Raw genomic sequence first — 20,842 nt, 5'->3', positions numbered from 1 at the left:
TTTTTCAAATTTTTCAAAATTGAAATAAGACCGGATTCTTATGTAAAAAGACGCGAGAAAGACGATGACGCGAATCATTTCTACTTATCTTTTGTAGTTTCGAAGATATCGGGCTTTAAACATTTAAAAAACTGAAAATCAAAATTCCAAAATTTTAAACGGCCATAACTCGGTTATTTTGTGTCGTACATCGATTTTAAACTCATTTTTGGAAACTGCGTAAAATTCTGCGTAAAATGAGACCAAACAACGCAAGTTTGCTCCAAAAATAAGCGAAATATCGACCGAGTTAGATGTGGACAAAAAATAAATCCAAAGGTAAACTGTGTTTCAAAATGATTTTTATCTAGTTACTTTTGGAATGCAATTCCTTTTGTGCCGCTCGTATTGTATTGTGTTTGAACTAATTCTGTCACTTTGGACTAGACACTTGTCAAACGTCATAATCACCAATAAGGAAAGAATTTAAGCAACAAACACCAAAATTACGCAGAAGTTGAGTCGGTTTTGTCTCTTCAGCGATCCAGTTTATTATTGTGAGGTTATGTAACTATCGTTCCAATCATTATAATTGTAAAGCGGCTTTTTTTAATTTGTACGGAAAATCATAGGCGACTATATAGAGGAAAATCTTTTTGAAACACCCTGTATATTTGATAAAAAAAAGTGTTCTCTTTACTGGTAGTATGAAAAGACGAAATTAGAATGTTTTTAATAAAATTTCAATCTAGGGCCAATCTGTAGCAATTAAAGAACCATTTTTCCAGCAGAATTTTTTTGTAGGCGCCAAATTTAAATGCGGCTATACCAACGTGCAAAAATGTTAAAATTGGTATCATTAACTCTGTAGAATTTGACATTTATTGACTTTGACATAAAATTAGTTGTAAATAAAAGTTTAAAACGCAATGGAATTTTGACAAATGACATTGACAGGACGATCGTCTTTTGTACCCCAGACAGTATATTACGCGACTAGGGTGGTTAGTAGCTAATTGCGCACCAAAGAAACAAGAACTAAAAAAACATATAATCATAAACTGTTTATTTCAAACATTTCCACTGTTGTACAGCCTTATCGTGCTCATCTAACTAAAAACATTTCATTTCCTACTTGTTTACCCTCGATGAGCCTGTGCGTGTCAAAAGCAGTCACAAGAAACGCCATTAAATGACATCAAAATCCTTTTAAACTATTACAAGAACAGGTGAAGGTCTCCTTTAATGAATAAAATAGAATCCCTTTCAAATATTCAAATGTTTACCGAACGTTCTTTTCCAATTATACTTTCACTCCGCCTCAGAATGGCTGCGAGGGTGGATGGTAGAAATTTTTCCGAGCCGATCCCCCAGCTCTACAACATCGACCCTGATGACACCAACTGGATTATAACGAGTTCTTTTATGATCTTCACCATGCAGACAGGTAATTTTGTCTCGCGCGAAAATAGCCACCTTTCCGCTCTCATCACGTAAATTCCCAGGGTTCGGAATGCTAGAATCCGGCTGCGTCTCCATCAAAAACGAAGTCAACATAATGATGAAGAACGTCGTGGACATCGTCCTCGGCGGTCTGACTTATTGGATCTTCGGCTTCGCGCTGTCTTTCGGCCGCAGCCCCCTCGACAACGGCTTCATCGCCTTCGGCGACTTCTTCACCGATCCGAGCCTCAAAGACCCCCTAAAAGGGGCGATCTACGCCGCGTTCATCTTCCAGTTGAGCTTCGCCACGACCGCCACCACCATCGTCAGTGGGGCCATGGCGGAGCGCTGCAACTTCAAGGCGTACTGCATCTTCAGTTTCCTCAACACGGCGATCTACTGCATCCCCGCCGGGTGGATGTGGGGCGAGCACGGCTTCCTCAAGAAACTGGGGGCGGTGGACATCGCGGGCTCCGGGGCGGTCCATCTCATCGGCGGCAGCTCGGCTCTGGCCAGCGCGCTCATGTTGGGGCCCAGATTAGGGCGCTACGACAACGGCATCCAGTCGCTGCCTCTGGGAAACCCCGTCAATGCGGTCATGGGGTTGTTCGTTCTGTGGTGGGGGTGGCTGGCGTTCAACTCCGGGAGCACCTATGGGGTAAGTCAGAGTCCAAGTTTGGGCATCAAACATCGCAAACAAATTTCAAACATGCCATAATTTTGTGCTAATTCTGTGCTAATTTGTACTGCAATTTTTAAATTCTGTGCTCTTCTTGTTTTTGAAATATACTAAATCGCAAATTTGAAAAAGCGTCGAGTTTGAGCATCATAGCTAAAGTATTAGGTATTTTTTGGCCCTCGATAATACTAATACATAGATTGGCCACATCTTTTCTTAATTAATATTTAATTTATGTACAAATTATCGGAATTGTACTCTATTTGTAAATATTTGGCGATTTGAAACTCATTTTTGGAATCTGCGTGAAATTCCGCTTAAAATGAGACAAAATAACGCAAGTTTGCTCCTTAATATGTCATTATTTGACGTTGAAAAAGTCAAATCAAGTTCAGACACACGTTTGCTAATAACTGAAGCTGGCGAGTCAAAAATGGTGGATGCGCCAGGTTAAAATGTGTCAAACGTCATATAGCTGTCAGTTCTGTCAATTTATGTGGCTTTACTGCAATTACGCACTTCTCCATGTTTGTTTTGACAAGTTTGTAATTAAAATAGTCAATTTGGGCAAATCTATGGCAATCAAGAAACGACATACGTTTTACTGTCAAAATAATTCCATGGCCTACTGCTCTATCACAATTTGGAAATGATCGCTCTGTACCAAACTGTCAATGTTATTGCCCGTTTGAAACGTCGTGGGTAGATAACACTGCTACCAACATGCAAAAAATGTAAAAACTGCCATTGTACAAGCGCAATTTTAGTGTTTCACAAACAAATTTTGACGATTTTTGTATCAATTATAGAATTTAGACACTTCGCTTGTTAGATTCTTACGTAAAAAACGCGAGAAAGACGATGGCGCAAAGCAGTTTATTTTATCTTTTGTACTTTCCAAGATATCGGGCTTTAAACATTTGAAAAACTAAAAATCAAGTATCCAAACCTTTAAACGGCCATGACTCGATTATTTTTTGCCGTACGTCAATTTGAAGTTAATTTTTGGAATCTGCGTAAAATTCTGCGTAAACTGAGACAAAATAACACAAGTTTGCTCTAAAAATAAGTGAGATATCGACCGAATTAGATTAGGACAAATTAAATCCAAAGGTAGCAGGTGGCTGTTCTTCTGAACGTATGTCTTAATATCTGTCATTATTTGACAATTTTTGTCAAAAAGTCACGTCAAGTTCAGACACACGTTGTCAAGGTCATTAGATAACTAATAACTGAAACTGGCGAGTCAAAATGGTGGATGCGCCGGGTTACAATGTGTCAAACGTCAAATAGCTGTCAGTTCTGTCAATTTGTGTGTCTTGACCCAAATTCTTGCGTTTTTACCGCAATTACACACTTCGCTTGTTTGTTTCGACAAGTTTGTAATTAAAATAGTCAATTTAGACCCAATCTATGCCAATCAAGAAACGACATACGTTTTACTGTCAAAATAATTCCATGGCCTACTGCTCTATCGCAATTTGGAAATGAGCGCTCTGTACCAAACTGTCAATGTTATTGATGCTTGAAACGTCAAAGAGGATAGATAACACTGCTACCAACCTGCAAAAAATGTAGAAACTATCAGTGTACAAGCGCCATTTTAGTGTTTCATAAACATATTCTTCCGATTTTTGCATCAGACGCAAGAAAGACGAAGGCACAACGTCAATTTGAAACTTATTTTTGAAATGTGCGTAAAATTCTACAAAAAATGAGACAAAACAACGCAAATTTGCTTCAAAAATAAGTGAGATATCGACCGAATTAGATTAGGACAAATTAAATTCAAAGGTGGCAGTTGGCTGTTCTTCTGAACGTATGTCTTAATATCTGCCATTATTTGACAATTTTTGACAAAAAGTCACGTCAAGTTCAGACACACGTTGTCAAAGTGATTAGAGAACTAATAACTGAAGCTGGCGAGTCAAAAATGGTGGATGCGCCGGGTTACAATGTGTCAAACGTCAAATAGCTGTCAGTTCTGTCAATTTGTGTGTTTTTGTCCAAATTCTTGCGTTTTTGCTGCAATTACAAATTTCACCTGTTTGTTTTGACAAGTTTGTAATTAAAATAGTCAATTTGGAGCCAATCTATAACAATCAAGAAACGACATACGTTTTACTGTCAAAATAATTCCATGCCCTACTGCTCTATCACAATTTGGAAATGATCGTTCTGTACCAAACTGTCAATGTTATTGCATGTTTGAAACGTCAAAGTGGGTAGATAACACTTCTACCAACATGCAAAAAATGTAAAAACTGTCAATGAACAAGCGCAATTTCAGTGTTTCACAGACAAATTCTGCCGATTTTTGCATCAATTATAGAATTTACACACTTCGCTGGTTAGATTTTTATGTGAAATGACGCGAGAAAGACGATTGGGCAAAGCATTTCTATTTATCTTTTGTCGTTTCGAAGATATCCAGCTTTTAACATTTGAAAAACTGAAAATCAAGTATCCAAAACTTTAAACGGCCATAACTCGATTATTTTTTGCCGTACGTCAATTTGAAACTTATTTTTGGCATCTGGATAAAATTCTGCGTAAACTGAGACAAAATAACACAAGTTTGCTCCAAAAATAAGTGAGATATCGACCGAATTAGATTAGGACAAATTAAATCCAAAGGTAGCAGTTGGCTGTTCTTCTGAACATATGTCGTAATATCTGTTATCATTTGACGTTTAAAAAGTCAAGTCAAGTTCAGACACACGTTTGCTAAGATATAACTGAAGCTGGCGAGTCAAAAATGGTGGATGCGCCAGGTTAAAATGTGTCAAACGTCAAATAGCTGTCAGTTCTGTGTGCCTTTGCTCAAATTCTTGCGTTTTTATCGCAATTACACACTTCACTTGTTTGTTTTGACAAGTTTGTAAATAAAATAGTCCATTTTGGGCCAATCTATAGCAATCAAAGAACGACATACGTTTTACTGTCAAAATAATTCCCTGGCCTACGCTCTATCGTAATTTTGAAATGATCGCACTGCACCAAACTGTCAATGTTATTGCATGTTTGAAACGTCAAAGTGGATCGATAACACTGCTACCAACATGCAAAAAATGTAAAAACTGTCAGTGAACAAGCGCAATTTCAGTGTTTCACAAACAAACTCTTCAGATTTTTGTAACAATTATAGAATTTAGACACTTCGCTTGTTAGATTCTTATGTAAAAAAACGCGAGAAAGAGGATGGCGTAAAGCAGTTCATTTTATCTTTTGTATACATTTCTAAAATTTAAACAGTCATAACTTGGCTATTTTTTGATGTACCGGGATTTTAAACCTAGTTTTGGAATCTGCGTGAAATTCTGCATAAAATGAGACTAACTAACCCAAGTTTGCTCCAAAAAATTCCAATTTCTGTGCTTTCCTTGTTTTTGAAATATACTAAAACACAAATTCGAAAAAGCGTCGAGTTTGAGCATCACGGATCAGAAAATAGCTAAAGTATTAGGTATTTTTTGGCCCTCGATAATAATAAATAGATTGGCCAAATCTTTTCGTAATTAATATTTAATTTATGTACAAATTATCGGATTGTACTCTATTTGTAAATATTTGGCGATTGTCTAAATCCGGTTTTAATCCTCAGAAACAAATGAAGGGTGGCTCTGGAATTCCTGTCATGCACTATTTTGCCGTTTTATTTTCATAGTGCATATAACTATCTAGAAAACTATTGATAATGCCATGTAAATTGGTTGCCTTTAATAAACACATTAAATCATTCATTAATAGCCCACTTTAATGCATGATTTCAGACCACAAATCATGGATTAATAGTACCCAAAAACAAATGATCGCCGAAAAAGTATTTATAATGTTACTTATGTCAACGACGTTTCTGTTACGGTTTTGTGTTTAAGTTTATAATTTTTAGCTTCTAAACCACAACTAGAACAGTTTTTTTTAAACTTCTTTGCTACTTGATTGAGGTTAACTTCAAATGTCATTTGAAAAATCTAAACTCACATTTATAATGAGCGGCAAATTTCATTGACAATTCATAGCCACCCTTGATGCTAGAAACTTTAGTTTAATGTGAAAATATTATTTAGAATTTAGAATCTGTATTTTAGGTTGCCTTCTATTTTCTGTATGTTTTTTGAAATAACTCGAAATCGAAAAGAGCAGAGAATTTAAAAATTCCAGCACAAATTAGCACAAAATTATGGCTTATTTGTTGTAGTTGAGTGGGGCTAAGTGGCACTACGCCGCCAGGGCCGCCGTCATGACGATGATGTCTTCGTTTGGAGGCGGCACCAGCAGCATTATCTTCTCCATTGTCAAACTAAAAGGAAAAATCGATGCTATTGACATCATCAACGGGATCTTGGGGTCGCTGGTGGCCGTCACCGCAGGGTGTTTTCTATACCAAGGTTGGCACGCCTGTTTTTCCACGTGGTGGTAACACTGTTGTTCCAGCATGGGAGGCTTTGCTCATTGGGAGCTTGGGGGCTTTACTAGCGTGCGCTTTCATGCCCCTTTTCGACAAGTTAGGAATTGACGACCCTGTGGGGGCCAGCGCGGTCCATGGAATTGGGGGAATCTGGGGGGTTTTGGCCGTGGGGTTGTTCGCCGACGATCCAATTCCCCTAGAGACCACCAATGGCAGGCGTGGGCTATTCAAAGGTACAGGTCAAGTTGGTACTCCTGTCTAAAGTCCAGTTCATTGCTATCAGTCCACTCTCCTGTGTAAATTTTTTAAAATTTTTGGGTGTAAATCAGGCTTTCAAATCTTTAGGGACAAAATTAGGGGAAAATTGAATGTAGCGATTTTTGAGGTTATCACGTTGTCAAAGTTGAGTGTTTTAATAAATAACTAATTAAACATTTGGTGCTACAGGAAGTTTTTAATCGAGATTTAACAAGTTTTGCCAATGTTGACCAGGACGATTAGGACAGTTGCGTCAAGGTCAAACACTCTTACTGCCAATTGTTACCGATAAAAACTGCTAGGGGCTGCTGCCAACTTAACTTTTTAATGAGTGGACCAATAGTAATGAGCTCTGGTGTACTAAAATATCCCTAAATACTCTCATTACCGCACTAGTGCTACAAATCGCATTTGCAGGCGGCGGCTGGTATCTCCTGGGCATCCAAAGCCTCGCCTGCCTCTGCCTGGCCGCCTGGGGCATCGGCACCTCCATCATCCTCCTCTGGACCATCAATAAGTTCGTCACCATCCGCATGGAGGTCCACGTCGAGCTCCTCGGCGCCGACTTGACCGAGCACATGGTCAAACACAGGAATGTAACTGTTAATACTCCACTCGCACGATAGGTGGCGTAACTGTCACTTTTGATCGTTCCAGGTCGGTGTGTCCCGGGCCATGTCCACGCTGGGCCCGGTCCTGGATTCTAATAACGTCCTGAATTTGGATAACGTGGGAATGAATCCCATGCACGAGAAGAACTTGAACGTGGTGAAGAACTTGTCGAGGCGCAAGAGGTACAAGTTCTCCAAGATCCTGAGGGACATTACTAAGAACAGGAACTTGGGGATCAACGTGGCGCGGAATTTGTTCCCGAGGAAAGTGAGGAAGAAGTCGGGGGAGGCGCCGAAAACAAAGGAAGAACGCGCGAGTACGCCCAAGTTGGCGTGGTCGGAGTAAAATGATTTGTTGTAAGAATTTGCACGTAGAATATTAAATTATTACATTGATTTTCGTTTGAATTCTCGCATTTGTTGCTGTATTTAGGTAATTTAGAATTTATTCAGTTTGCCACAAAATTTTTGAAAAAAAAATTTGCAAATTTCGACTGTAGAAAAATTAAAGAACTATTTCTTATATAAAAAATCGCGAGAAAAACGATGGAGCAAACCGCATCTCAATATCTGAAACAGTTTCCGAAATATCGAGCACGAATTGTTTTGAACCTTCAAAAATTTGGTCCTCTAGCGACAACCCAAAAATTCAAACGGCCATAACTCAGTTTATTCTCGACGAAAATTCAAAAAATCTCATGTTTTCAGATTCAGCGTGACATTCTGCGTCAAATGAGCCCAGATTTGTTGAGTTTGCTTAATAAATAAACGAGGCATTGGCCAAAAACTGTTTTGAAGACGTCATTTTGGGGTGATTTTCAATCAATGTTTTCAAAATGAAAACGACGTTTGATAGCTTTGAATTATACATCAGTCGAAAAAGGAGCTCGAAATCTATCTACTGGCCAAATTTGAGATCGATCGGACAAATAGTTTACGAGTTATGGTTAAAAATAAAAAAATTGAAAAATTTTCATCGTTTGAGTCGGATTTTTTTTTCTCGAAAAATCGACTATCGAATTTTAGGCTTGTGATAACATTTTCTAATGTAAAATGAGCCGAGAAAAAGAATGGCACAAACCACATCTCAATATCTCAAATAGTTTCCGAGATATTTATCTTTAAAAATTAGAAAAAATGAGGAAAAATGAAAATCAACTTTCCGAAACTTTGATCGGCCATAATTCAGTTATTTGTTGTCGAATCTGAATTTAAATGCAAGATTTGGAATCTACGGAAAATTCTGCATACACTGATGTGTAATAACTCAAGTTTACTCTAAAAAATAAGCGAGATATCGATATGAGAAAATTGGTATAGTTTTAATCATGAATTTTCGCAAAAATTTGCAAATTTCGACTATTGGAAAATCTAAAAACGATTTCTTATGTAAAAAATCGCGAGAAAAACGATGCCGCAAACCGCATTCCAATATCTGGAATAGTTTCCGAGATATCGAGCATGAATTGTTTCGAACCTTCGAAAATTTGACCCTCTGGCGACAACCCAAAATTTCAAACGGCCATAACTCGGTTATTTATTGACAAATTTTAAAAAATTATCATATTTTTGGATTCAGCGTGAAATTCTGCGTAAAATGAGACCCAAATTTGTTGAGTTTGCTTAATAAATAAACGAGGTATTGGCCAAAAACTGTTTTGAAAACATCATTTTAGAGTGATTTTCAATCAATGTTTTCAAAATGAAAACGACGTTTGCTAGCTTTGAATTATACATCAGTCGAAAGAGGAGCTCAAAATCTATCTACTGGCCAAATTTGAGATCTATAGGACAAATAGTTTGCAAGTTATGGCCAAAAATTAAAAAAAATGAAAAATTTTCATCGTTTCAGTCGCAATTTTTTTTCGCGAAAAATCGACTATCGAATTTTGGGCTTTTAAGCACTTTTTCTAACGTAAAATGAGCCGAGAAAAACGATGGCGCAAACCGCATCTCAATATCTCTAACAGTTTCCGAGATATTTAACTTTGAAAATTGGGAAAAATGAGGAAAATGAAAATCAACTTTCCGAAACTTTGATCGGTCATAACTCAGTTATTTGTTGTCGAATCTGAATTTAATTTCCAGATTTGGAGTCTACAGAAAATTCTGCATACATTGATGAATAAAAACTCAAGTTTCCTCGAAAAAATAAGCGATATCAGAAGTTTCGTATAGTTTTTGAGAATTTATACACTTCGCTTGTTGGTTTTGGCAGGTTTTTAATTAAAATACTTAATCTCGACCTATTCCATACCAATCAAGAAACGGCATACGTTTTATTGTCAAAATAATTCCATGGCCTGCTACTCTATCGTGAACTGTCAATGTCATTGCAATTTTAAAAGATCAATGTGTTTGAGGAAAGTGAGTAGGAAGGCTGCGAAAACAAGTTGGCGAGGTTGGAGTAAAATAATTTGTTATGAAAAATGGCACATAGTATATTATGTACGTATTGTATATTACATTGATATTCATTTTATACCGTAGTCTAACTGTATATCTTAACTTAACTTTTTCATCACGCAGTATTTTATTCATATATACTTTTATATACTTAAAAACACATCCGCTTTAAACGTTTATACATGTCAAGTAAGCTTTACAATCGTCTAATCCGATTTAAGAGCCAAATCTCAAAAATGACACGTTGTCTACGAACTAAAAAAATATATTTATCAAACGTCTAAACAATGTACGAATTTTGCGTAGACAAGCATGTGACCGTCAAGATTCGCTTCACAAAATATTAAAAATAATAATAAAAACAAGGTAGTTGCACCAATATTCAAAATTGAGCCGAAATTGATTGTGTTACTGCACGGCTGCCGTGAATGTCTTCCATTTGCTGCCTAATAAAAAATAGTACAAAATGGCTGCCAGTGGAATGAAGATATACTATGCCATTATGGTATTGCGAAAATTTTTCAAAATCACTAAATCCAGGATTGCAACAATATACACGATCGACTGAACTCTGTCATTTTAACAATAAAAACAATATAAATAAAGATTCACTAAAAAGCTAAAAGAGAAATCTTAAAATAAAATACACCTAATAAAATTATAGTTAAATATTACATAAAACTTAAAATTAAAATAATGAACAAATTTTTGCATCTGGTTATAGTTTGAACACCAAACTAAATTTAAACGTTGCACTAAGTTTAGTAGAATAATTAAAAAAATCTACTGCTCAAAATAAAATATATAAGATATAAAAATAGTTCAGTTGGATAAACAGAGCGTTTAATATTAAATAAGTAATATCTTAAGTTATGTTCATTTTCAATGGCATACACGTTTTAAGACAGGGCCGGTAACGCCTCCCTTTTGTAATACATAAATTAAATATTGCATATGAAAATACTCAAGAAGTCACCGGTCACACTCTAATGAACACTTATATACAGCTGTGATTTTTACCGGTTGTCCGACCCCTCGCAAAATTCTCTAAAGTCATAATTTTCGAAATACTGGCGCACGTTCGAAATCGACGCACGATCGGAGTACGTTCGAACCGCCGTCGTTCCACATCACGGAACGACAACCGTTCCAAATGGCACAATTTTGTCACAAAGAAAATCATGGCATAGAGAGAGATCAAAATACGTATGTGATTCTACAGTAGGAGTATTGTACGTTTGGCACGTAAAATTGTTCTTTTCACGACTTAACAATAAATAAAACGTAAATAAATACACTCCGCTCGTGCGTCGAGATTTGTAAAAAACTGTCATCAAAACTCTCTTGTGAAAATTCTATGTGAAAATCATGAAAATATGCTAAGGTATCACTACAGAACATTCTTAAAAAAATATAATTTGTATGTTTCATGAACAAATGATGAAAGCCGTTTGTACGAAAAGTTATGTACAGCTGGCAGACCCGCCTTATTAGCACTGCTATTGGGGCTGGCCTGGGTTGTGAGGCAAATTGGCAGGAGCACCCTACAACAAAATACAAAAATCACCAAAATTAACCCTTTGTTGCGTCACAGTTGGTAACTCTGCCATCATACTCGACCCAGAGCTACCAACACAGCGAAAATTGGAAAGGCATGGGAGAGAAAGAGACAATGCACACACGGCGTCAAAGGAGGCTCTGCAATTTGCGTCGTGTTGGTAGCTCTGCTGTTAATTTATCAAGCCTGCTGTGATTCGAAAATCCATTTGACGGCACAGGAGCGTAGAATCAACGGGGGTCTCGTACTGGCTCCAAATAACTGTCAAATTCAATTGACATTCGAAAATTGTCAAAATGGTGTGACGTAAGAAACGGCATTTCAACGCCGCAAATTGAATTTTGCGCGTCAAAACCGGCAGACAGCAGTGCTGCCAACATGTCAAACTACCGCCAAATTTAATTGAAATTCAAAAATTGTCAAAATCGTGTGATGTAAGAAACAGCATTTCAACGCCGCCTTGATATTGATAAAAATCCCCATTTTAAATTGACAATTGCCAACAGCAAAAATTGAATTTTGCGTGTGAAAACCGACAGATAGCAGTGCTGCCAACATGTCAAACTACCGCCAAATTTAATTGAAATTTGAAAATTGTCAAAATCGTGTGATGTAAAAAAACGACAGTTCAACGCCGCCTTGATATTGATAAAAATCCCCATTTTAAATTGACAATTGCCAACAGCAGAAACTGAATTTTGCGTGTCAAAACCGGCAGCTAGCAGTGCTGCCAACATGTCAAAATAACGCCAAATTTAATTGAAATTCGAAAACTGTCAAAATCCTGTGATGTAAAAAAACGACAGTTCAACGCCGCCTTAATATTGATAAGAATTTCCCCGTTTTAAATTGACAATTGCCAACAGCAGAAACCGAATTTTGCGTGTGAAAACCGACACATAGCAGTGCTGCCAACATGTCAAAATAACGCCAAATTTAATTGAAATTCGAAAATTGTTAAAATTGTGTGAAGTAAGAAACGACATTTCAACGCCGCCTTAATATAGACAAAAATCCCTCAATTTTAAATTGACAATTGCCATTAGCAGAAATTGAACTTTTCGCTTCTCAAAACCGGCAGATAGCAGTGCTGCCAACATGTCAAACTACCGCCAAATTTAATTGACATTCGAAAATTGTCAAAATCGTGTGATGTAAGAAACGAGAGTTCAACGCCGCCTTAAAATTGATAAGAATCCCCCCCATTGCTAACAGCAGAAACTGAATTTTGCGTGTGAAAACCGACAGATAGCAGTACTGCCAACATGTCAAACTACCGCCAAATTTAATTGAAATTCGAAAATTGTCAAAATCGTGTAATGTAAGAAACAGCATTTCAACGCCTTCTTGATATTGATAAAACTCCCCATTTTAAATTGACAATTGCCAACAGCAAAAATTGAATTTTGCGTGTGAAAACCGACCGATAGCAGTGGTGCCAACGTGTCAAACTACCGATAAATTTAATTGAAATTCGAAAATTGTCAAAATCGTGTGAAGTAAGAAACGACATTTCAACGCCGCCTTAATATTGACAGGAATCCCCCAATTTTAAATTGACAATTGCCAATAGCAGAAATTGAATTTTGCGTGTGAAAACCAACAGATAGCAGTGCTGCCAACATGTCAAACTACCGCCAAATTTAATTGAAATTAGAAAATTGTCAAAATCGTGTAATGTAAGAAACAGCATTTCAACGCCTTCTTGATATTGATAAAACTCCCCATTTTAAATTGACAATTGCCAACAGCAGAAACTGAATTTTGCGTGTCAAAACCGGCAGCTAGCAGTACTGCCAGCATGTCAAAATAACGCCATATTTAATTGAAATTCGAAAATTGTTAAAATTGTGTGAAGTAAGAAACGACATTTCAACGCCGCCTTAATATTGACAGGAATCCCCCAATTTTAAATTGACAATTGCCAATAGCAGAAATTGAATTTTGCGTGTGAAAACCAACAGATAGCAGTGCTGCCAACATGTCAAACTACCGCCAAATTTAATTGAAATTCGAAAATTGTCAAAATCGTGTAATGTAAGAAACAGCATTTCAACGCCTTCTTGATATTGATAAAACTCCCCATTTTAAATTGACAATTGCCAACAGCAAAAATTGAATTTTGCGTGTGAAAACCGACCGATAGCAGTGCTGCCAACATGTCAAACTACCGCCAAATTTAATTGAAATTCGAAAATTGTCAAAATCGTGTAATGTAAGAAACAGCATTTCAACGCCTTCTTGATATTGATAAAACTCCCCATTTTAAATTGACAATTGCCAACAGCAAAAATTGAATTTTGCGTGTGAAAACCGACCGATAGCAGTGCTGCCAACATGTCAAACTACCGCCAAATTTAATTGAAATTAGAAAATTGTCAAAATCGTGTAATGTAAGAAACAGCATTTCAACGCCTTCTTGATATTGATAAAACTCCCCATTTTAAATTGACAATTGCCAACAGCAGAAACTGAATTTTGCGTGTCAAAACCGGCAGCTAGCAGTACTGCCAACATGTCAAAATAACGCCATATTTAATTGAAATTCGAAAATTGTTAAAATTGTGTGAAGTAAGAAACGACATTTCAACGCCGCCTTAATATTGACAGGAATCCCCCAATTTTAAATTGACAATTGCCAATAGCAGAAATTGAATTTTGCGTGTGAAAACCAACAGATAGCAGTGCTGCCAACATGTCAAACTACCGCCAAATTTAATTGAAATTAGAAAATTGTCAAAATCGTGTAATGTAAGAAACAGCATTTCAACGCCTTCTTGATATTGATAAAACTCCCCATTTTAAATTGACAATTGCCAACAGCAGAAACTGAATTTTGCGTGTCAAAACCGGCAGCTAGCAGTACTGCCAGCATGTCAAAATAACGCCATATTTAATTGAAATTCGAAAATTGTTAAAATTGTGTGAAGTAAGAAACGACATTTCAACGCCGCCTTAATATTGACAGGAATCCCCCAATTTTAAATTGACAATTGCCAATAGCAGAAATTGAATTTTGCGTGTGAAAACCAACAGATAGCAGTGCTGCCAACATGTCAAACTACCGCCAAATTTAATTGAAATTCGAAAATTGTCAAAATCGTGTAATGTAAGAAACAGCATTTCAACGCCTTCTTGATATTGATAAAACTCCCCATTTTAAATTGACAATTGCCAACAGCAAAAATTGAATTTTGCGTGTGAAAACCGACCGATAGCAGTGCTGCCAACATGTCAAACTACCGCCAAATTTAATTGAAATTCGAAAATTGTCAAAATCGTGTAATGTAAGAAACAGCATTTCAACGCCTTCTTGATATTGATAAAACTCCCCATTTTAAATTGACAATTGCCAACAGCAAAAATTGAATTTTGCGTGTGAAAACCGACCGATAGCAGTGCTGCCAACATGTCAAACTACCGCCAAATTTAATTGAAATTAGAAAATTGTCAAAATCGTGTAATGTAAGAAACAGCATTTCAACGCCTTCTTGATATTGATAAAACTCCCCATTTTAAATTGACAATTGCCAACAGCAGAAACTGAATTTTGCGTGTCAAAACCGGCAGCTAGCAGTACTGCCAACATGTCAAAATAACGCCATATTTAATTGAAATTCGAAAATTGTTAAAATTGTGTGAAGTAAGAAACGACATTTCAACGCCGCCTTAATATTGACAGGAATCCCCCAATTTTAAATTGACAATTGCCAATAGCAGAAATTGAATTTTGCGTGTGAAAACCAAGATAGCAGTGCTGCCAACATGTCAAACTACCGCCAAATTTAATTTAAATTCGAAAATTGTCAAAATCGTGTGAAGTAAGAAACGACATTTCAACGCCGCCTTAATATTGACAAAAATCCCCCAATTTTAAATTGACAATTGCCAATAGCAGAAATTGAACTTTTCGCGTCTCAACACCGGCAGGTAGCAGTGCTGCCAACATGTCAAACTACCGCCAAATTTAATTAAAATTCGAAAATTGTTAAAATTGTGTGAAGTAAGAAACGACATTTCAACGCCGCCTTAATATTGACAAAAATCCCCCAATTTTAAATTGACAATTGCCAATAGCAGAAATTGAATTTTGCGTGTGAAAACCAACAGATAGCAGTGCTGCCAACATGTCAAACTACCGCCAAATTTAATTGAAATTAGAAAATTGTCAAAATCGTGTAATGTAAGAAACAGCATTTCAACGCCTTCTTGATATTGATAAAACTCCCCATTTTAAATTGACAACTGCCAACAGCAAAAATTGAATTTTGCGTGTGAAAACCGACAGATAGCAGTGCTGCCAACATGTCAAACTACCGCCAAATTTAATTTAAATTCGAAAATTGTCAAAATCGTGTGAAGTAAGAAACGACATTTCAACGCCGCCTTAATATTGACAAAAATCCCCCAATTTTAAATTGACAATTGCCAATAGCAGAAATTGAACTTTTCGCGTCTCAACACCGGCAGGTAGCAGTGCTGCCAACATGTCAAACTACCGCCAAATTTAATTAAAATTCGAAAATTGTTAAAATTGTGTGAAGTAAGAAACGACATTTCAACGCCGCCTTAATATTGACAAAAATCCCCCAATTTTAAATTGACAATTGCCAATAGCAGAAATTGAATTTTGCGTGTGAAAACCAACAGATAGCAGTGCTGCCAACATGTCAAACTACCGCCAAATTTAATTGAAATTCGAAAATTGTCAAAATCGTGTAATGTAAGAAACAGCATTTCAACGCCTTCTTGATATTGATAAAACTCCCCATTTTAAATTGACAATTGCCAACAGCAAAAATTGAATTTTGCGTGTGAAAACCGACCGATAGCAGTGCTGCCAACATGTCAAACTACCGCCAAATTTAATTGAAATTCGAAAATTGTTAAAATCGTGTGAAGAAAGAAACGACATTTCAACGCCGCCTTAATATTGACAAGAATTCCCCAATTTTAAATTGACAATTGCCAATAGCAGAAATTGAACTTTTCGCTTCTCAAAACCGGCAGATAGCAGTGCTGCCAAGATGCGAAATTTAATTGACATTCAAAAATTGTCAAAATCGTGTGATGAGAAAAACGACATTTTAACGCCGCCTCAATATTGATACGAATCCCCCCGTTGCCAACAGCAGAAACTGAATTTTGAGTGTCAAAACCGGCAGATAGCAGTGCTGCCAACATGTCAAACTACCGCCAAGCCTCCTAGACGCTTCTTTTCCAATCACGACTACCAATATGCACTAAATAAAAACACAACGAAAGAAATGCAAGTTTAAAGTTCCCCATGCTTGCATTCCTTCCCTAAACTTAAGATTTTCAAGCTGGAAGGTTTCGGTCAAATGAAGTTTTGAGATGAAAAGATACCAATGGAGCTAGACGCCTTCGATGATTATCTAGAAGGATCTAGAAGAATCTAAAAGAACAAATGCCATCGTTAAACAGAATTCTTTCGTTTTCATTGTCTAGAAACTCTTTTGTAAGGACTGAAAGAATAGAACGTTTGATCAGGTGTGCCGCGGAAAACCGACGTCTTTGCTTGAACATTCATGACACAGCCGCCCTGATCAAGTGTCACGTTCTGTGCCTACTTACCGGTAAAGTCGGATAGTGTTGTGTCAGCATATGGTGGGGGCCCGGTCCTAATTTGGGGCCGTCTTCTGCCTTTTCTTCCTCCCTCCGTTTTAGACAGGCCGCTTTAGGGTTCAGATTCCTCTCTACAGATAAAAACGGTTAAAAAACAAACAGATTTGTAGTCACGATTGACTCACCTCGCACTTGCTGCTCCAAAGTCATGATAACTTCAACAGCCATATTTAAAATACCGAGTTTCGTCTGAGGTTTGTCTGTCTTTAGGTGCGCCATGCACATCCGCCCGAGTTCTTTTAAAGCTTCGTTTATATCACGAATCCGTATTCTGTGGTAACAAACATGATGAGACAAGTTATACTATGGGGTGTCCCGGAAGTCTGTGGATGGAGTGGTAGCGTCCGTCCACAGACCGTTGGGACGCTGTATAGTTAAGGAAACACAGTGAATGAATATAGGCCTAAATACACTCGTTTAGGAACAAAGTAAAGCTTGATTCACACCTTTCCCTGGCGTTATTGGCTTGCCTCCTCTCTTTCTCCCTTTGTGCTTTAATATCAGGATCTAATTCACCGTCCTCTGTCTCATCAGCGCTGGAACAACTGTTAAACGCTTACTTAAGATATCTGGAGGAATTAAAAGACTAATAAGAAGAATGAAATTGATAACCACATCTGATTATTTCAGACACACTGTATATCAAGGCCCATATTCATAGTGTTTCTGTAAAACAACAAATAATCAAATAAAAACCACAAAACAACTACACATGCTACGGCCGAATTCTTAACCACGAATGTTACGTCACATCCTGACGTAACATTTGTTTTTCTGAATGTGGGCCTTGGAAATTAGATTTTGTGGAGGAGCGACGTTGAAGAAGTCGCCGTCCGATCAAAACGGCTCTTCTTTTAGTTGGAAGGAAGGATAAACGAGGGTCAGTGTTAAGAAAACGTCGTGTGCCTGTTTTACATACCGTTCCCTCACATTGTTGGCCTGCCTACGCTCTCTCTCGCGTACGGCCTTGTTGCTTGGATCATCAATTTCATCTTCATCTCCGTTACTTAAACAGCTACTAATGGAAAAAGTGAAGAATCACGTCAATGCGACGCGTCTTCGTCGAAAATCCTCCCCTAAGTGAGGGGAGGATTTTCGACCACCTCAACCCGCAGACTACTTACTATCTCCTCGACCTCTTCGTCGTCTTCGCCGAAGGACCGCTGGTTGAATTTGGTTGCACTACAGTCTCTACTGAACTCGACGGTTTCGTGTCACTGTCTGGTGGTTCTTTGCGTTTTTCTGCCAACAAAACCGATTAGAAGGGGGTGTGAGAATAGGGGTGGGTAGTACTTGTGTTGTATGTCGTTCTTTCTACTTTCACCGTGTCCGGTATGTGCGGCTCCGTCGCCGCCGCCGTGTAGCCCAGTGTCGTCATCTGGTGTTGTGTCAGGTTTGGAGGAAGCTGCCCTAAGGTAATTTGAGGTTCTGCGTGGTTACGTAAGACGTTGATCGCGTCGTCCAGTCTTTCTTCCATTCGTGTTCCCTGCAAAGAGAGCTTGTAGAGACGGAAATGCGCCGTTGGACGCGAGCTTGCAAACGGGGCAACGCCACAAGTCTGGCTCGGACGGTTGTTGTTGTTTGGTAAGGTCAAAATTTAAGCTACTTTTAAATTTCCCGCAAAATTTGACTAAAAAAGTGACCCCATCTTTGAGTCGATCTTAAACTTCCAAAATATCAAAAATGGCAAAATGTTTAAGAAAAAAAAGTTAATTTTCAAATTTCCCGCAAAATTTGACTTAAAAGTGGCGCCATCTCTGTATCAAGTCTTAAATTTGATATCAACTTTCCAAATTTCCCGTTAAATTTGACAAAAAAAAATGACGCCATCTTTGAGTCAGATCTTGAACTTCATATATGTCAAATCTGGCAAAATTTTCAAGAAAAAACAGGTTAATTTTCAAATTTCCCGCAAAATTTGACTTAAAAGTGGCACCACCTCGGTGTCAAGTCTTGAACTTGGTTCAAATTTCTCAAAAAAAGCAAAATTTGATATCAACTTTTCAAATTTCCCGTTAAATTTGAAAAAAAAAGTGACGCCATCTTTGAGTCAGATCTTGAACTTCATATACGTCAAAATGGCAGAATTTTCAACAAAAACAGGTTACTTTTCAAATTTCCCGCAAATTTGAGTTTGGCGCCATCTTTTGAGCCAAGTTGTCAAATTCAAATACATGTCAAAAAAGTAATTTTTTTTAATTTCCCGCAAAATTTGACTTAAAAGTGGCGGCATCCCCAGGCCAGGTCTTAAAATTCAAATATGTATGTTAAAAATAACGGAAGTTTAAGGTAAAAAAAACAAGTTCTTTTTCAAATTTTCCTCAAATTTGGCTGTGGCGCCATCTCTCACCCAAGTTTTTAAATTCAAATATATCAAAAATAACGAGATTTTAAGGAAAAACAAGTTACTTATTAAATTTCCCTCAAAATGTGACTTAAAAGTGGCACCATCTCTGTGTTAAGTCAAACTTCAAATTTCTCAAAAATTACAAAATTTGAAGTAACCTACAAATTTCCCGCTAAATTTGACTAAAAAAAAATAACGCCATCTTTGAGTCAGGTCTTGAACTTCAAATTACTCAAAAATTGCAAAATTTTAAAGCAACTTTTTATATTTCCCGCTACATTTGACTGAAAAAAGTGACATCATTTTAAATAAGGTTTGAAAGTTCCAAAATGTATCAAAATGGCAGAATTTTGAAGAAAAAAACAGATTATTTTTCAAATTTCCCGCAAAATTTCACTGGCGCCATCTCTGGGCGAGATCTTGAACTTCAAATTACTCAAAAATTGCAAAATTTTAAAGCAACTTTTCATATTTCCCGCTACATTTGACTAAAAAAAATGACGCCATTTTAAATCAGGTTTTGAACTTCCAAAATGGCAGAATTTTTAAGAAAAAAACCAGATTATTCTTCAAATTTCCAGCAAAATTTGACTTAACTTTTCTAATTTCCAGCTAGATTTGACAAAAAAAAAATTACGTCATCTTTGAGTCAAATTTTAAACTACTAATATGTCAAAAATGACAGATTTTTTAAGAAAAAAACAGGTTGTTATTAAAATTTCCCGCAAATATTGACTTAAAAGTGGCGTCATCTCTAGGTTGGAGTCTTGAACATAAAATATGTTAAAAACCACTGAACTTTAAGACAAAATAAAGATCCGTTTTAAATTTCCCGCAAAATTTGACTAAGAAGCAGACACAGCATCAAGTCTTTAATTTCGAAAATGCCAAAAATTGTTTCACTTCAAGAAAAAAGTTTTTTTTTAATTTCCCGCAAAATTTGACTTAAAAAGTTGCGCCATCTTTGGGACAAGTCTTGAACTTCAAATATCTCAAAAATGACAAGATTTTAAGGCTACTTTTCAAATTTCCCGCAAAATTTGAATTAAAAAGTGGCACCATCTCTGTGTCCAGTCTTAAACTTCAAATATGTCAAACACAGCAGTTTTAAAGAAATCGGGTTGCTTTTTCAATTTCCAGCAAAATTTTACTTAAAAGTGAAAACATCTCAGGATCTTGAATTTCAAATATGTCAAAATGGCAGAATTTTAAGGCCAATTTTCCCTTAAAATTCGACAAAAGTAGCGTCATATTGGGTCGGGTCTAAACTTCAAATGTCAAAAATGACAGGATTTAAAAAAAAAGTTATACTTTTCAAATCTCCCGTATAATTTGACTTAAAAAGTGACGCCATCTTTAGGTGAGATCTTGAACTTCTAATATGTCAAAAACGACCGGATTTTAAGAAGTCTTGAACTCCAAAATTTGCACGATTTTAAGGAAATGACAGCATTTCAAATTTCCCGTGAATTTGACCTAAAAGTGGCACCATCTCTGTGTCAAG

General features: G+C 36.9%; 2 protein-coding genes across 8 annotated transcripts in view; one reads left to right on the top strand and one right to left on the bottom strand.

Moving 5' to 3' along the window:
• The first annotated feature begins 1,484 nt into the window (after nt 1–1,484).
• Nucleotides 1,485–7,777, top strand: Amt (Ammonium transporter). Its single transcript, XM_088041191.1, has 5 exons — nt 1,485–2,080; nt 6,303–6,492; nt 6,539–6,745; nt 7,188–7,366; nt 7,428–7,777. The coding sequence occupies exons 1-5, from the start codon at nt 1,493–1,495 to the stop codon at nt 7,725–7,727; spliced, it is 1,464 nt and encodes a 487-aa protein (XP_087897317.1). The 5' UTR covers nt 1,485–1,492; the 3' UTR covers nt 7,728–7,777.
• Nucleotides 7,778–11,239: 3,462 nt separating this feature from the next.
• da (transcription factor daughterless) overlaps nt 11,240–20,842 on the bottom strand; it is a 38,951-nt gene continuing 29,348 nt past the window's right edge. For 4 of the 7 annotated variants that reach the window (XM_088050148.1, XM_088050150.1, XM_088050153.1 and 1 more), the window contains 7 exons: nt 18,285–18,477; nt 18,116–18,233; nt 17,911–18,009; nt 17,438–17,536; nt 17,117–17,262; nt 16,941–17,062; nt 11,240–11,331 (listed from right to left, as the gene is read on the bottom strand). In XM_088050148.1, coding sequence (XP_087906274.1) covers nt 11,287–11,331; nt 16,941–17,062; nt 17,117–17,262; nt 17,438–17,536; nt 17,911–18,009; nt 18,116–18,233; nt 18,285–18,477 — 822 coding nt within the window. In that variant the 3' untranslated portion in view covers nt 11,240–11,286. The remainder of the gene's footprint in view (nt 11,332–16,940; nt 17,063–17,116; nt 17,263–17,437; nt 17,537–17,910; nt 18,010–18,115; nt 18,234–18,284; nt 18,478–20,842) is intronic. The other 3 variants (XM_088050149.1, XM_088050151.1, XM_088050152.1) reach the window with 3 other exon arrangements.

This window comes from Gnatocerus cornutus, chromosome 1 (assembly GCF_029298725.1).
Source record: "Gnatocerus cornutus isolate USDA-ARS CGAHR chromosome 1, icGnaCorn1.1, whole genome shotgun sequence".
NCBI lineage: Eukaryota > Metazoa > Arthropoda > Insecta > Coleoptera > Tenebrionidae > Gnatocerus > Gnatocerus cornutus.
The sequence above is the reverse complement of the archived record's forward strand: the minus strand, read 5'-3'. Positions and strand labels throughout refer to the sequence as shown.

Bases quoted from the DNA above. Each gene is read 5' to 3' on its own strand.
- Amt (XM_088041191.1), top strand. From the start codon at position 1,493: ATGCTAGAATCCGGCTGCGTCTCCATCAAAAACGAAGTCAACATAATG. The intron at 2,081-6,302 runs GTAAGTCAGAGT...TATTTGTTGTAG, and splicing joins ACTCCGGGAGCACCTATGGG to TTGAGTGGGGCTAAGTGGCA. The intron at 7,367-7,427 runs GTAACTGTTAAT...TGATCGTTCCAG, and splicing joins ACATGGTCAAACACAGGAAT to GTCGGTGTGTCCCGGGCCAT.